This window comes from Leiobunum rupestre, chromosome 4 (genome assembly GCF_980474605.1).
Source record: "Leiobunum rupestre chromosome 4, qqLeiRupe1.1.hap1, whole genome shotgun sequence".
In the NCBI taxonomy this organism is placed as follows: domain Eukaryota; kingdom Metazoa; phylum Arthropoda; class Arachnida; order Opiliones; family Sclerosomatidae; genus Leiobunum; species Leiobunum rupestre.
The window spans coordinates 62,949,190-62,966,866 of NC_143387.1; the positions used below are offsets into that span (position 1 = coordinate 62,949,190).

At 35.4% G+C, this 17,677-nt stretch overlaps 1 protein-coding gene across 3 annotated transcripts; it reads left to right on the forward strand.

Moving 5' to 3' along the window:
• The first annotated feature begins 3,233 nt into the window (after positions 1–3,233).
• On the forward strand, positions 3,234–17,163 carry LOC149948698 (uncharacterized). Of its 3 annotated transcripts, none has more exons than XM_090172402.1 (4): positions 3,234–3,430; positions 14,321–14,586; positions 15,251–15,564; positions 15,867–17,163. In XM_090172402.1, exons 2-4 carry the CDS (start codon positions 14,408–14,410, stop codon positions 16,532–16,534), a joined length of 1,161 nt encoding a protein of 386 aa, XP_090028528.1. In that variant the 5' UTR covers positions 3,234–3,430; positions 14,321–14,407; the 3' UTR covers positions 16,535–17,163. The 3 variants fall into 3 exon arrangements, with proteins under 3 accessions (XP_090028528.1, XP_090028530.1, XP_090028529.1); XM_090172404.1 differs by lacking the exon at positions 3,234–3,430 and adding an exon at positions 12,525–12,588; XM_090172403.1 differs by lacking the exon at positions 3,234–3,430 and adding an exon at positions 14,175–14,247.
• Positions 17,164–17,677: the final 514 nt, after the last annotated feature.

Genomic DNA, 17,677 nt, shown 5'->3' on the forward strand with positions numbered 1-17,677 from the left:
ACAGGGCCGTAACCAGGGGGGGGGGGGGGTTGGGCCGTGCCCGCCCTGAAACGTATGATTGTATGTACATTTTTTTATTTTTTATTTTTATTTTTTTCCATTAGGTGCCCCCCCCCCCCCCTGAAATCAAATCCTGGTTACGGTGCTGAGTTCCTACTTCTTTTAAAATGAAAAGGTTGAGCTTGGATCGATTAGTTCATACTTCCTTTAAAATGAAAAGGTGGCGTTTGGATTGAATGTGTGGTGTCTAAGGCTTCGTGCCGACACCATTTGTGTTCGTTAAAAAAAAAACTCGGATCGAATCTGTTTTATTTAGAAGGGAAAGGATCTGGCAAACCCGGAGATAAGAAGACATTCTTAAAAGTGATAATTGACTCTCATTCCGAGAAGACAATCGCGTATCCCATTTGGAAGGCGAAATCCGGAACATGGCCAGTTCAGGGTAGCGCGGTTTCGCCCGCCGTTGAAATTGCCAGTTCGCTGCTTTTCGGTGACACCGAAACGCCATTGACGTCACTCGCAGCCGGCTCCGCGTTTCTGCTTCTACCAGGAATCCCTTTTCATCTTCATTCTTCGCTGCGAGATTTCCGTTTCTACGCGGACCAATAATTTTGCCGGAAGTATTTGTGGCGTTTTTTTTTTCGTTCGTGGAATGGCCGATTAAAACTCGCCGAGACCAAAGAGGACTAGAAAACTGTTTTTCCTCCGATTGTTCTTGTTCATTTGCCTTCGCGGTACGTCATTTTTATTTATACAGGATGTCCACAAATGGGACCGTGCTGATAACTTGGAAAAATATTTTCCCTACGAAATTGAAATTTTTAGGACACACTTTCCTCCGATAGGGGGCACGTTTAATATTTGGTTTGGAATATCTTGAACCACGTCTTTAAGGTCTAACTAAAACACAATTAGCTTGAACCACATCTTTAAGGTCTTACAGATTATCTTGAATCACCATCTTCAAGGTCGATCTAAACATTGGATTATCTTGAACCATGTCTTCAAGGTCGATCTAAACATTGATTCGCTAGAACCACGTCTTCAAGGTCGATCTAAACATTGATTCGCTAGAACCACGTCTTCAAGGTCGATCTAAACATTGATTCGCTAGAACCACGTCTTCAAGGTCGATCTAAACATTGATTCGCTAGAACCACGTCTTCAAGGTCGTGGAAAACATTGATTCGCTAGAAACACATCTTTAAGGTCTTACCGAACACTGGATTATCTTGAACCACCATCTTCAAGGTCGTACCAATCATTGGATTATCTTGAACCACCATCTTCAAGGTCGTACTAATCATTGGATTATCTTGAACCACCATCTTCAAGATCGTAAAAATCATTGGATTATCTAGAACCACATTTTTAAGGTCTAACCGAACATTGGATTATCTTGAACTATCATCATCAAGGTCACACAAATCATTGGAGTATCTTGAACCACGTCTTCGAGGTCGTGCTAAACATTGATTAGCTTGAGCCACATCTTTAAGGTCTTACAGAACATTGTAGTCTCTTGAGCCACGCCTCCAACGTTAAACAAAAACTACTTCGAGAAATGTTGAATTTAGAGACTCAATTTGAAAATGACTTTCACCCGACCTAAACTGACCAAATAAAAGTAGCGAAACTAAAGGTCAAAAACAAGAGGTCACTCAAGGAATAGTAAAATATCAATTGGTCTACTTTTCTAACCGACTGCTTTATACAATCTTTAAAAGTAATCAGTTGAGACAAAAAATTCTTGATTACCGACTTATAAATAAATTGCTAATGCTAATTTTCTAACCGAAGCTTTTTCCCCGGCTCCAACTTGGACTTGAAATTGAACTGCGTAGTATATTTTTCTCTGTGCCGAACTGAATCTTGATTGCGAACTAACTTTCAAAATCAATTCGGTAATAATTTTCTATAATTGTCATATTTAGTGTTATTAGTGTAACTTGAGAAGGTACTATGCCTTACATTCTTTTGCGGTTACTAAATTACCGGTCTAATTTTTGAAGTTTTACTTTCGTCCGCCTAATAGCAAACCTTACAAGGCGATTTACCTCTTTACGTTGACCTTATGAAGTCAAGTTTAATTGACAAATATCAGTTTTATTTTCGAGTTTCAGGAAATCATTATATATATATATATATATATATATATATATATATATATATATATATATATATATATATATTTTTTTTTTTAAATCAACGGTATTCATATTATTTCTTATCAAATGCTAATTTTAAATAAGCGAAATCATTGAAATTCTTTAGTCGATTACAAATCCAACAATAGGAAAAATTCTAGTACAATTTGGGTGCAGACATCAATATTATTTTTGAGTAATTTCGAATTTCACTGCCCGTGATATCTCACTTAGGCCAAATAAAGTCAACTTGGTATTATTTGAAACAGATTTCTCGATTAGAATTTGGATATTTTTAAGGTTCCAACAGAGTATAAGATAAATTAATTAACTATTTAATTTGCCAAACTATCTAAACCCACTTTAACTAAGCCTTGTTTTGTACAACTTTAAATGCTATACCAAACCCTCAATTTCATTTAGGTATTACAATATTTAATATATAAATTTATATACTATGATATAATGAATTTTGGCTGTTTGTTTATTATGGTTTCAAAAATCCAGGATTGATTTTGCGGATAACTAGGCTAAGACGCTTTTGAAGCGTCGATTCAATTGTACAGCATTATTTTCCTGGAAATTTCCCTTTTAAACCGCGCAGCTGTATGCAAATATTTAAAAAAAAATCTTTTAAATAAACAAAAAGAGCCCTATAATTTGGACGAAATTGAAAATGCACATCCTATATATTGGGAAAATGTTCAAATAAAAGCTGTGTGACGTTTTATTTGCTAAAATAGTCAATTTTAAAAATTGGTGGGGGGATGTTTAATTTGTAATTTCGAGTATTCGTTCCCCCTTTTTCATTTCGTCCTGTTTGATATACATTTCCCCGTCGCTATTTGAACGTTCAGTCGCGTGGCGAACTAGGCCAAACCAGGTAACCGTGCTGCAACACCAGCCCGTGTCGTTCCGCGAGAGCTTCACCGTCACCACCACCGCCGTGGTGCTCGTTCGTTCCCAAACCCAGAAAGTAGACTGTTTAGTATCGCCCAAACGCGTTCCTTTTTCCGCGGCGATGCATCGCGAGTCCAGCAGAAACCGGCCTACGTCGGCTTCGGTCGCCTTCTTATTTCCTGGTTTGGCGACTCGCTCGTAGAAATCGCATTTTATTATATACTTATATCGAAAATTTGCTTAATTTCGCTTTGTGTTGGTGTGCCTTTTGGTTACGGATTTTTTTCTCGTGGCGTTTGGATTTAAAACGATTCTTGGAGCTGATAAAGTGATTTTTAGTGTTCGGCATTTTTTTTTGAAAGATGGCTAAAACGGGTTTAAAGGTAATTTCATATTTGTATTTATTTATTTATTTATTTATTTATTTATTTATTTATTTATTTATTTATTTATTTATTTATTTATTTATTTATTTATTTATTTATTTATTTATTTATTTATTTATTTATTTATTTATTTATTTATTTATTTATTTATTTATTTATTTATTTATTTATTTATTTATTTATTTATTTATTTATTTATTTATTTATTTATTTATTTATTTATTTATTTATTTATTTATTTATTTATTTATTTATTTATTTATTTATTTATTTATTTATTTATTTATTTATGTATGTATGTATGTATTTATTTATTTATTTATTTATTTATTTATTTATTTATTTATTTATTTATTTATTTATTTATTTATTTATTTATTTATTTATCGTAATTAACGTTTATTATTTAAGTATTGTGTTAGTAAGTTAGTTTTTACGCGATTTACGAAAAGTAACTCACCGATATTTTAATTTAACCCACCCGTATTAGTTGGCGTTAAGTACTTTATTAATTACATTAATAATAAAGTACTTAACGGCAACTAATACGGGTGGGTTAAATTAAAATATCGTTGAGTTACTTCCAAAACTGAAATAACAAAATTTTATCTTACCAATTCGAATTGAAAGTAGTCAGGTGCGTAGGAACGTTTTGGATTAAGGGGGGTACAGCTTGGATGTTTTGCAACCCTTCTAAAATAATTTGGCGCCCCTTTCCAATTTCCAGGAGGGTACATTGTAGCCCCCCTTCTTACGCCACTGAAAGTAGTTTTATGATGTGAAATATTGTATGGTATCATAATTGAAATTTGATTGAAATGCGTCGGGAATGGGGGGTCGTTGGTAAGATGGCCCATTTTAATAACCGTCTTTAGGGCGCAAAATTGGGTTCGATTATCATTTAAAGTCCATTAATTTGCCAACAAGTGGCGCTGTAGGTGTGGGATATATCCTCCAAGAAATGGTGTTTTCGCGTCCACGCATTCCGCCTGTTTACGATTCCGGCATCCGGGTCGCCCCCCCCCCCCGAACCACCTTAATCCGCCCTCCTCCGAAAATATTTAGGAGAGAGATGAGCGTTATTTCTTCAGATGGAATGTTTCTAACGAAAATAGATCAATGGAGTACCACTCAAAAACGAGTTTTTTTTCGCCAAATTAAAGAAAAAAACCCAAGCAAAAATTTTAAAAATTTGACTCGTTTATTTGAAAAAAAAAAAAAAAGGTTTCGGGGTGTTATTTCAAAAGGTCGATCCCGAAAGTCAGTTACGGGTAAAACATTCCGTCCCCCTGCCTTGTGAAGCATAGATTCCCTTAAGTTTTCGAGAGTGTAAGATAAGATGACGTAATAAATAAAAATCGTTAACTTAGTTTAAAAAAGTCGTAACTAGAGTTACGGCCTTTTTAGATTTAAAAATAAATGAGGAGTTTACGTGATAAAAGCTTTGTGATACCCTTAACGATAATATGCTTTTTTATGTAAATCATGATGCGTTGCCAGCAGGGATGCCAGATTATCAACCAAAAACCCGCCCATATTAAAACGAAAAAAAAGCCCAAAAAAAACCGACAATTCTTATTTTGAATAGCAGCCCAAAAACTGTCGATTTACCCAAAAACCAGCCAAAAAACTATACAGCTGGTCGGACCCAAGAGCGAGGTTAATGGTGCGTATGGATCACATAACCTAGAACAAATAAATAGCCCAATTTCCCACCAACAGCAAACCCTTTTATTTCCATCCAATTTTCATGAAAAGAAGCCCAATTGGCTACTTTCCAGCCCCATATGGCATTCCTGGTTGCCAGACGTGCGATAATAGGCGAAACTATAAAGTCCAGGGGGGCTGAACAGATGGTAGTCACATGACTTTGTGTAGAACGGCAACCCCATCTATCCTATGAAATTCGAACTATTATTTATTTTATTTTCCTAACAACGTTTAAATTTTGATCGATTCATTTAAATTATCTAATTATTATAATTGTTTAGAACATTTTATAATAGAAAAGTGTAAGTTAATTAACTGTCTGCAGTATTTGGAAGGAATAATTTTTTCTTTACCGTCGCACGGCCAACTATGAACACGAGTTACTAAATCGAAGTTGGCTGTGATATGGCAGTCACGTGATTTTGTTTTCCCATTTTAGCAAGTTGGTTAAGAGCAAATTTTCTTTATAGTTTCGCCTATTATAACATTTTCCAATAATTCAGTTTGCGTTTACGATAACATACAATAATGTTTTAATTTTTCAATAAAGCGTCTGCTTAGAAGACGAAAATCCAGCAGTTAATGAGCTTCTTGCATTTGCCACTACGTAGCTATATGTAAACTGAAAAGGCTAATTGGCTGAAAACCAGATAAAACTGCGATACGATAACATACGATAAAGTTTGAAATTGGCTGAAAACCAGATAAAACTGCGATTTTTATACAAGTTTTCAATCGGTTCAGCTCTAAGTGTTTTTAAAATTTCACAAAATTAACGTATTTTTTTCGCACTAAATTCAAATTTTTCGTCAGTTTTCAGATGTACGTTAATTTTTTTCTTAAATCGAAAATTTTTTGGGTCTGATACGATAATATTAGTTTCCGGAACTGTCGACGCTGGAAAACACAATCCCGTGTAGTAGAATTCGTAATTGTCAGTTTGCAAAATTCGGTTTGTTGACAACCTTTTCATAGAAACCATTTTTTTTCCCAAGAAAGATTCGAAGAAGCATTTCGCCAAATGACTCGAAAATAAAATAAGAATTAAATCTTGTACCGCCGTGAAGGCATATTGGTCAAAGTACCGCGATTTTAGAAATTAATTAAATAAAACTGTCCCTTTTACCCTTTCGTGTTCAATTTTCGAAAAATAAATTGTTTAGAATTGGCAAAAACTTAAAGCTTCAATTTACCCAACGAACATATAAGGTTGTCTTTAAGCCTTAAATTGGTTTAGTATTTTTAACATGCACGTTTTACTTCCTAATTCCCGATCGACCTAGCATATTTTCCCGCAAAAGCGAAGAAAATTTTAATATCTAAATATTATAATTATTATTATTCGTAATGTTTTAATGTTATTTACTAATGTTATTTGCCTTTTATTTGCAAGTGGCGCGGCACGTTTGCCTGGTTTTTGTATCGTCCGTGATGCGTAAACGTATTTTTCGATTATTTTAAGTCTGTTCTGGGATTGTATACATTTTAATTTTTTTTAAAATGAACGTTGTGATCGAAAGACGGCCTGTGGATGGAGGGGCGGGGGGGGGGGGGGGGTGCTTATTAAGCGTAACAAGTACTCTGTAACCCAGTTCTTGGTCTGTGTGTCGTCATCCAACTGAAATCGCCTCAGGCCTTGGTGATGATGTGCCCAGCCAGACCGAACCATCCTTCTCCAGACTTGAATGAGTTAAAAATATACACATATATTTTTCATGGTCATTTTTTTACGACTTTGAATTCGAAGTCTCCGTTTTAAGGTATTCGCTTGTATTACGTTTCTTGTAGTTTAGCGATGGATTACTTCAGTACAAACCCTATGTAATCACAGAATATCACTATAAAAATCAGTGGAAATCACCGAAAGATGAAGATAAAGAGCACGAAGTCACCGAAACGTTGATATAAAGAGCACGAATTTACCGAAACATTGATATTAAGAGCACGAATTTACCGAAACATTGATATTAAGAGCACGAATTTACCGAAACATTGAGATAAAGAACACGAAGTCACTTAAAATTGAGATAAAGAACCTAAAGTCACTTAAAATAGAGATAAAGAACACGAAGTCACTTAAAATTGAGATAAAGAGCACGAAGTCACCGAAACATTGAGATAAAGAGCACGAAGTCACCGAAACATTGAGATAAATAACACAAAGTCACTGAAACATTGAGATAAAGAGCACGAAGTCACCGAAACATTGAGATAAATAACACAAAGTCACTGAAACATTGAGATAAAGAACACAAAGTCACCGAAACATTGAGATATAGAACACAAAGTCACCGAAACATTGAGATAAAGAACACAAAGTCACCGAAACATTGGGATAAAGAACACAAAGTCACCGAAACATTGAGATAAAGAACACAAAGTCACCGAAACATTGAGATAAAGAACACAAAGTCACTGAAACATTGAGATAAAGAACACAAAGTCACCGAAACATTGAGATAAAGAACACAAAGTCACTGAAACATTGAGATAAAGAACACAAAGTCACCGAAACATTGAGATAAAGAACACAAAGTCACTGAAACATTGAGATAAAGAACACGAAACAACTAAACATTGAGATAAAAAGCACGAATTCACCGAAACATTGAGATATAGAACACGAAGTCACCGAAACATTGAGATAAAAAGCACGAATTCACCGAAACATTGAGATACAGAACACGAAGTCACCTAAACATAGAGATAAATAACTGAAAATCACCGAATTATTGAGATATATAACCTTTGTTTAAGAAAATCAATACTAAGGTGTAAAAATATTTTTCGGGTGATTACTACACCGTATAGTTATATTTTCGGGTGGTTAGTTTAAGGTCACACGATATTCTGATTCCATGTGTAAAATCCCTGTTTTCGACAATTGTTTTAAATTTAAAACGGCGACAAATTGGGGTTCACTCGAAAAATTGTAAAATTTTTCTCTTGTGCAACGCTAAATTTAAACCACTACTTTATTGGTTTACTTGAAATAATTTATTATATAGCCATTTTTATATAATTAGTAATTGTTTTACCTGTGACCGTCTATATTTGGGATCACAACTGCACCGTAATTTTACCGAGTGAATTCGCGAAATCTTCCTAATAACTAAAAACTTTGATAAAAAATGTTGCTTTCCTCCCCCCCCCCCCCCAAGCAATTACTCCAAAGGAACGACCCTGGCATTAAATTGGTATAAAATTCTAACTATACACGTTCTAAACCTTATTTTAAGAGAATTACAAAGGATACATTTATTTATAGTTAAGTAGAACTATGTAGAGATGATATATAAGCTTCATTGTCTATTTTCCGCTGGTACGATAAAGGGGGAAGGGAAAACGCCACCAGTGTGTACTTCACAGTGGTGCACCAATGATTTTTTTTAAATATTAAAAGATAGTAGATTTCCATAGCATAGATTTAATAAATTCAGTGACGAATATAGATATCGCTTTAGAGCCCTTATAAATGTTTCATTCAAATATATCTCGAAAAACGCTGAAAATAACAATCTTAGTTTGTAAATTGTTAGAGTAGTGCAAATACCATTTTTTGGGGATCGAATCGAATATCAAATATTTTTTTTTAAGGCACGTCAAATACCAAATCGAATATTTATAACGTATAATAATTTGGTCGAATATTTTTAGAGCAAAATTTGAAGCCAGTTAACTGATCAAATACCAAATAGTATTTCGAATACCAAATAATTCGACGTATTTGGTTTTGAAATAACCAAATAGTTTGCATAATTGTCAAAAAATAAAAAAGTAATTGAAATCACTGTTCATTTTACTTGCAATAGTAAAATACTAAACCAAATGTATAATATATATTTTATTTTATTTAATAAATTTAAACTATAAAACTAAACTTTTTCAAAGAAAACTTTTACAAACAATATTTAAAATACACATTTTTAAAGTTTAACTACCCCAGCGTTCTCCTCTGGTGGCTTTGAAACTCAACAAATTAGAAAAAGACCCGCGGTTATTCGACCAGTTTGCAAACTATTTGAAAATTCCAAATACCTTTTTCCTATCTTTTCGAATATTCGACTATTTGATCAAGAAAAACCGAGAAAAACGAATATTCGCGACCTTTCCCAAATGCTATTCGATTTGGTATTCGATTGAATTATTTGGTCTAACCAAATTTTTTGCACACCCCTATAAATTGTAACTAGAATCTAACATTTTAAACTTTATTTATCGACTCAATATATATTACTATATATGGAACGAAATATTTTACATTAAACCGAGTACGGTGAAGTTGATGAACTTGTATACTACAGGAAAATTGCAATACACGGATGATTTTATGCGCTATTTCAACACTCATTATGACTTAATTGAGATGACTTTAAGCATTTAACATTAAAATTGCGGCATGAGGCTTAACAGACAGTGCTAATCTTTGGAACTGACTTTTCCCATAAATATTGTATCTACACATTTGATATTTGAATATATTTTAGAAGCAAAATCATAGAAATCAGTTGGAGGCAAAAATCGGCACTCAAATCGTAGCGAGGGATCTCAAAACAATAAGAATGAGCCAGATTTCTACTCCAACTATGCTGAAAGACAGTGCCGTTTTAGGACCTTCTTAGGCCCTGGGCACTAAGACCTTGGTAGGCCCTATTTCTAAGGAGATATTTTTTATTGTAGGCCCTTTCAAACCTTTTCTGCTGGTAGAGTAAAATTAAAAAATGCATTTGGTTGTATCATGAGCGCTCGTGAGACAATTGCGGTTGGTCCAAAATGAATATTAATTAAGTTCTTTGCCGACTGTGGTCACTTTCCATACTCCAATAGCGCCATTTGTGCCTATGTATAGGGATAATTGTTACTTAAAAAAGAACGTTTATAGAGAAAGATTTTAGAATTAAGTGGGTCTTTTGAAATGTTCTACTTAAGTTTTTTCTCATGTTGTAGACCGGTTTCGTTTTCTAATAGAACATTTAAAATTTAGAATTTTAATTAATTATCCCTACTCTATAGCCCTTTGCTAAATACTTATCATTTTCTTGTAGTCCGAAATTTAAATGTATTTACCTAAAAGTGTTTAAATTAATATTTCGAGTATTAGATGCTTAAATTTGAGAAAAGGTTTTTTTTCCAACATTATGTTACACTAGGTAGAGCGAAATTTTGGAATTTTTGATGGTTGTTTGAAATTTTTGGTGGTTTCGACGATTTTAGGGATTGGCGGTTTTGGCGGCTTTCTGGAATATTGGTCTACTTCGGCGGTTTTTGGAATTTGGTGTGTTTTGTGAAATGTTGGATGTTCTTGCAGTTTTTGAAGGGTGATTTTCTGTTATTCAGAATTTTTGATGTTTTTGGGGTATTTTTCGGAATTTTTGGCGGGTTTGGCGTATATTTTTGGAAAATTCGGCAGTTTTGGGATGGTTTTTTTAGGGAAAATTCGGCGGTTTTGGCGTGTTTTTTGGAATTTTTGGCGTACGTTTTTTTTTTTTGGAAATTTCAGTGGATTTGAAGTGTTTTTCGGAATTTTTTGTGGTATCGACGATTTTCTGGATTTAGGGCGGTTTTCTTGTGTGTTTTTTTTTGGGTAATATGGGGTGTTTTTTTGGTACACAATAAAATTATAGATTAGTAGTAACCCCACTAGTTTCTCGCTTTATAATATCAATGTCAGCTTACAGGTAACGCATTCAATATTTGTCCAAACTTTCGGTGGGGTTTTTAAAATCGTGAAAATGTTATCTTTCGTGCTGGTGGAATTAGTGTCCAATCGTGGAAGTAGATTTATCTAGAAAATCGCATTTTCGCGACGATTCTTTCCTGATGGAATAATATTTTATCGAAAGTAGGATTGGATTTTACTTTTTTATATTTATATCGGCGAAAAGGGGAAAATGTAGGTCCCTTCCTAAATCGTCAAAAATTTCTCTTTTTGGCTCGTGAAAGTCGGTTTTCCCCCAATTTGCCAAAATAAAAAGTGGTGATAAATTTTATAATTACATCTGGGAAAATATAAATGTGGTTTTTCTCGTGGGGAAAGCGTTTGGGGGTTGTAGAATTTTTTTCTTTTAAGATTGTGTGAAAAGAAATTTTGACTGAAATCTCCATCCTGATCCTTTGATGTTTTTTTTAATATTATTTCATCTATATATTGCCTCTTAAAAGCCGCGTTTACTTTTCGAAGGGTCGGCAGTCTTTTCATCTTCTCACATTTCTTTTTAATCCGTTTAAAAAAAATGTAAACGCAAATGATTACAGTGTGAACGGCTAATGCCAAACGATCTCTGCGTCCGTCAAATTTAATCTTTACACCAGTTCTTGCCCCGTTTAAATTATAGAAATTCACGGTTAATGCGTTATTAATTAATTAATTAACGATATTAATTTTTCCCCAATTGAATTTGATATTACAAATACAATATTTGTATCATCATAAGATCATAAATATGTATCATATTCTTCATGGTTCAATATCACGGTTATTACGGTCTTTGTTAAAATTACAATATTTTTATAATATATTATCATAAGTAACATAAAAAATGTCATATTCTAGTAACATGGCTGATTCTTTATAAGAATTCTAGTGGCTTACGTTTATTTACAATATTTCCTAAAATAATTTTATATTAAAATATCAATATTTTTAAAATGTTATATCATAAGTAATATTAAAGCCATAAATATGACATGTCCTAACTCTAGTTTTTTTTAAGTAACCATTCAAAGTATTCTTCGGAAGTGGTAGGTACCGTTTGGTAGGATACTTACACTCCATATGTTACTTATAATATTATAAATAATTAATATCTTCTTATACAGCTAGATAATAATTTGCAAAATATTTCTATCTCCCAAGAAATTAAAAATATAAATTCTCGTTAAATTAAGTTATTATTTAACTAGCATTAATATTATAAATATTAATAATAATCAATTACGGTAATTTCCAGAGATATTAGATAGTTTATTCCATATGATATTGCGGAATGTCGCGGTTTGGAGTAGTGAAAGTTCAAAATCTGTAAGCTGGGGGGGGGGGGTATTCCCCGTCTCGCTTTCGACGCGTAGTCTTGTTTGTAACTTTTGACGCATGCTCCCGAAGCCGCCGTGGCTCGGAGCTAGAAGACGCAGCGTCTTTCGAAACAAGGTTAATAGAACGTAGAACCAAGAAAAAAAACCCTTCTCGCTCTCTGTCTGTGCAATTCGCCGTTCTTTCACACCAGAGGGACGACTGATCACTAAACGCTTAATACCACTATAAAATGTAACTTTTTTTGCCAATCTCGCTCATTCAAACTGGCGGGGAACATAGGGGTTTATCACCCCCAGTCAACTAAAGGGGGGGGGGGGAGGGGCTGAAATGGGGGAAACAGTATGTATGTATATCTCTATTTAATACAATTGCAATTTTCTATACCTGGGAGGGTCAGACTTACCATCATAATGTAAGAATCCATTTTTTCAAAGATCTTTTTTTAAAACCTATATATTTCCCATAATTTCTTTCCTTTGCACTTGACCCATTTCGAGGAAAAGAGAGTCTGCTTCCAAAGCGAAATTTAACTATATTCCTCAGAAAAATACGCTTTTCCCACCGTTTTACATAATAACAATAATAAATTTACGGTATGTATAAAAAAACATTATTTAAATCAAAAACTCTTTCAGGTGTAAAAAATATTTCTGCGGATAAATTAAATGGGGTGCCAATTTTTGGGGCTATCTAGGGCGAAGTGTTGGTCCTCGTCCTGAGAAAATTCCCCCTTTGATTTATATATTTATTTAGTTTGCTTAATAAATATTTAATTTCACCCCACGGTCGTATATTATCTAATTGTTTAGGAAAAAATGCTACTTTTCCCTTTCATTTTTATCAACATTGTTGTCGTTGTTTTAAGATTTCTACAAATTCAATTCGTTTCCGTATCATTCACCTAAATACATAGGCGCTACGGATAATATTTTTGCATATCGCTCCCAATATAGATACCAAAAAAAAATGCTTAAAATAGAATTGTAATGAATTAAAATTAAATTATTGAATGAAGAACGAGTCGCTGTTTCTGTAATTAGGGACTTGGCACTATGACGTCATAGAACGTCATCCGTGATTTTTTTCTATAAATTAAAAATTGATTAATGAAATTAAAAACGACTTCGTTATATTTGCATATTTAATAAAATATTTATGATATTTACAATTAAAAATTGTACACCAAAATTTTTATTACCCTATTAGGACTTTTAAAAAGAGTGTTTTAAAATTAACTATGAAACTATATTTTCCATAGTCATTAAATCATATTGTACCATTAGTTAATAATAAATAAGTGACACAGTTTTTTTTACAAACGGTACGCGATAATATCAAAACAATAATTACTATTATAATGGAGGAAATGTAAGGAGTCGTTTTGTAAAAATATTTCCTCTCGGCACCGTGATGATCGAGGGATGAGACAGCAAACCCTTTTTTCAGCGCTTGATGTCGTCAAAACGAGCGTCAAAGCTACTAAGTCGACAGCTGACGTCCTCACGTACGAAAAAAGTCTTGTGTCGACCCCCTTTTTCTATTGACCCCCACTCTCCATCTTGCATTTGTAAAAATTTGTTTTTCAGCACTACTCCTGACCTTTTTTCTATTTAGGCAATACTAGTATCTTAAGTAAATAGTTCTTAAAGATGGAATCTATTTTTAATCATTTAAATATGGGAGTTTCTTAAAATTTTTTAACCGTACCTACTTTTTACAATATAAAATTTAAAATACAATTTATCACGACAAATTTAAAATTTTGTTTCTGCTCTATTTTTCATCGTGATGTAAATGGTAGCGGTGATAACGAAATGACGGGTAAAAACGAAACGCATTTGGATAACCTCCAATCGTTTAATAATATCTGCCTTAGAGCGTACATTCACCCAAGACGAAAATTGCGTCGCAACGCATCCTTTATTAACTTTAAAACATGCCTATTTCCCTCTAGAGCGCGTACCCTTCTCGCTCGAGCCATTAGCTTATACGACGGGACATATTCAATTTCTTCAAATTTTTACCGCGATTTAAAGGTCAAACGCAATTAGGAACAATATCCTAGCAACGGGTCAATTTTTAATTTTGTTCTTAGCGTAATTAGCACTTTCTTTGGCGCTAATTTCCATTTAATTTCTTTACAGGAGAATGTCGGCACGCCGTGGCCTACCGGTTTACGCGAAAGTCGACGGCCATAGAGGGACGCGAAGCGGGCTAACGGGAAACGCGTCATGGAGACGTCGACGATGGCGGCACCTAGTGGCCAGAACCCCAACCATAAACTGGAAGTTTTCCTGCAGGGTGCCACGCACGTCGGAGACAGCGGGTCGTCGCCCCTAAAACCTCCGCCGTGGCTCGATAGGGAGCGCTTCTATCGCGCTAGAGACATCTTCAATCGCTTCTTCTTCAGGTAAGCCGAACGCTTTTTGGTTTCCTAGACTTCTTACGTAGACATGGAATTTATTACAATTTTCCTGGCTCTGCGGGAATTGGGTAATTTAGGGCAAACCCGATATCTGGTTAAAATTATTTTTTAGATAACTTCAAACGGGGCTTCGTTACATTTTTGATCCGGGAAATGTCAACGCCATTCTCCATTTTGAAAAGTGCGCGATTTCTTAGAAAATATTTAATTTTTGATGTAAATCACGTAAGGACCTTGAACCCGGCGATACTAAACGCTGGCGCCATTACGTCGTGGTAATTTTGAACTTGCGCGGGCAGTTGCGTAACCGTTCCGTCGCTATACTGTGTGAAAATTCATTTTAAATGGAATGAAAGAGTCGAACTTTATTTTCCCGTTCAACACGATGCACTCGCGCCATCTACTCGTAACAATTTAAACTATCGCGAGAGGAAAACGTTAGAAAATATAGATCAAGGGAATAACAACATACTTTACTCTTTCCAATAAATTTGCATACGTTAATTCTGATGAGCATTAAGACAGATGGCGATATATTTCCTAACCTTGAAGCCTAGAGACTTTGACGCGAAACAAAGTCTATAGAAACAAATTTATCTGGCTAAGGAAAATTCATCGAAGTAAGCGCTCATGTCTTGGTAATTTTTAGCATTTTCTTCGCCCATTTGGCCGGACTGATGTTGATTGTTCACATTCCGTCCATGGTGGGACCCCTGCTCTCAACAGGGAATTCTTCCTCCATGGTGTGCCTCTTCCGGAGGTACTTGGGTACCTTGCAGCACGTCAGGCGCTGGTACGAAGGCGATGTTTGGAACCCAGCCGACGCGGCCCACAAATCCATCGTCCAAGTGCGCAACATGCACAAGCGAGTCGGTGAAAAACTCAACAAGAGTACTTCTTCTTGTCCCAACTTTAAATCGTCCACTAACGCGTCTCAACGAGACGTTCAACCTCTAGTCGGAGGTGAGATAAAAGTTTTGTCTCTATTGGTTTTGTGGCTACTGACACTGGATGTTTTTGGCTTGTAGTCTCTGAAATTGGATGGTTTTGGCCTCTTGTTGCTGACATATGATGGTTTTGGCTTGTAGTCGCTCATATGGGATGGTTTTGGCTTGTAGTTGCTGACATTTGATGATTCTTAGCTTATTGGTCGTTGGTTTTTGTGAACGCATGCCGGGGTTACTGGTTATTAATATTTCTATCACCATTGGTGTTGGTTGCGAGCTTACCGGCCTTTTAATGGAAATGTCCCGTTCTCGTCTCAGAACTCCAATCTTCAGCCACATCCTCAACGACGACCACGAAACCGGAAGAGGACACCGAAGCCGAGGTGACCTTGTCAGAGGAAGGATGTTGTCCCGTCACGGGTTCGTCGATGTACATTTCGCAAAGGGACATGGCTCTGACCCAATTCGCCTTTTTGGGTCTGATCGTCATGTTCCCTAAGAAAATTGGCATCCACTGTTCCCGGGAGGATTTGGAGTGTCTCATCCACTTCTGGAGAGGGATCGGCTATCTACTGGGCATCGACGACCGCTACAACGTCTGCGACGGCAACTACGACGAAACCGTGTCGTGGTGCCGAGAAATCTTGAACGGTTGCATGAAGCCCGCGGTGGTCAACTCGGGACCCGAGTCGGTCTCGATGAGCCGCGACATTGTCCGCGCCATGAACACCTTCATCGCCTTCCTGAGTTGGGAGGCACTGGCCAGGTTCTGGTACGAGTTACTGGATTTCCCAGTCACCTTCGCCACCGGTTTGTACCAGAAAACCGGCTACTGGCTGATGAGGTTAACTTTCCAATACTTGCTCAAGTTTCGGGCGTGCCACAAGTTCTTCAATTACATTCTGCGCGTGGTCATCGAACAGACGCTGCGGAATAGGGACAAGTACGAGAAGAGAATGAAGGCCAAGTCGACCAGCGTCGGTTGAATCCTAACTTCCCAATCGTGAATTACGTTTCAGCTATGCGCCGCGGTATGGCGCTGAATATAAATACCTCCCACTAAAACTTCTTTATTTGGCGTTTTATTTTATCGCGAAACGCTAAGTTCATATTTAAATCATCGATTTATTTTTGAACGCGTTTATAGGATTTTGTATATTTTCAATTAGGGTCGTATTCGCGGTGTAAAAACCAGACATTCAACCTCAAAACCCCCATCCCTGACTTTTATAAATATATATTTTAAAATGAACTTTAAATTAATATATAATAAAAATGAAGTTAGAGATAAGAAACTAGAAATAATCTCGGCGACTCTAAAAACTTGTGTCGATCCTTCACCACGGACATAGTGGCGTGCGCGTCCGGAAGTGACCGGCTTCGTAGGATCATATAGTTGACCATTGCTCAAAAAGAAAAAGTAATAGTATTTTGTTTTGCAGTTACGTTGTAATTATTATTAAATTTTTAAATTTTTTTCGTATTGAATAGTTTGATTTCGAAATATCGCTGCCTAAGATAACAAGCTTTTAAGGGGCGGCTCTTAAATCGTAGGCCAATTATTTCCCAAAGACAAGCGTGTCCAAAACTGTGGCAATGTAGAGAACTGTTTCTCAAAAAACATACGTTTTTCAAAAATAAAAATTTATTAGGAATTTCTGAATAAGGTTTTTTTATGATTTTGTAAATGACGTTGATAGTTTGCCTTGGTACACCGATAACGGGAATTTGCAAACTGAGTGGTAATGCTGAATCTGTAATCAGTTACGTAATCAATTTTATGCAGCTCAAAGCTAGAGGCTCGTACATCGATTACAGGAATATGGAACTGACAAATGTGAGTACCCTTTGGTTATGCTCAATCTGTAATCCACTACTTAATCACCTTAACGCCATTGAGTTGGGAATATTAATCTAGAGGTCCAATCAAAACGTCGGATTTCAGTATTTCGTGAAACAAGTTTTTAAAAAATAAGAATACTGCCGTCTGCTCCCAAATGACGAGAAAACTTTATCATTCTACCAGTGGCGCCGTCTATCTCTCAATGGTTCATTCAAATTAGACGCGTTTTCCAGCAAAGATATTTTTTGTTCAAAAATAATGGATGGCGCCGCGGGTCATATGATAA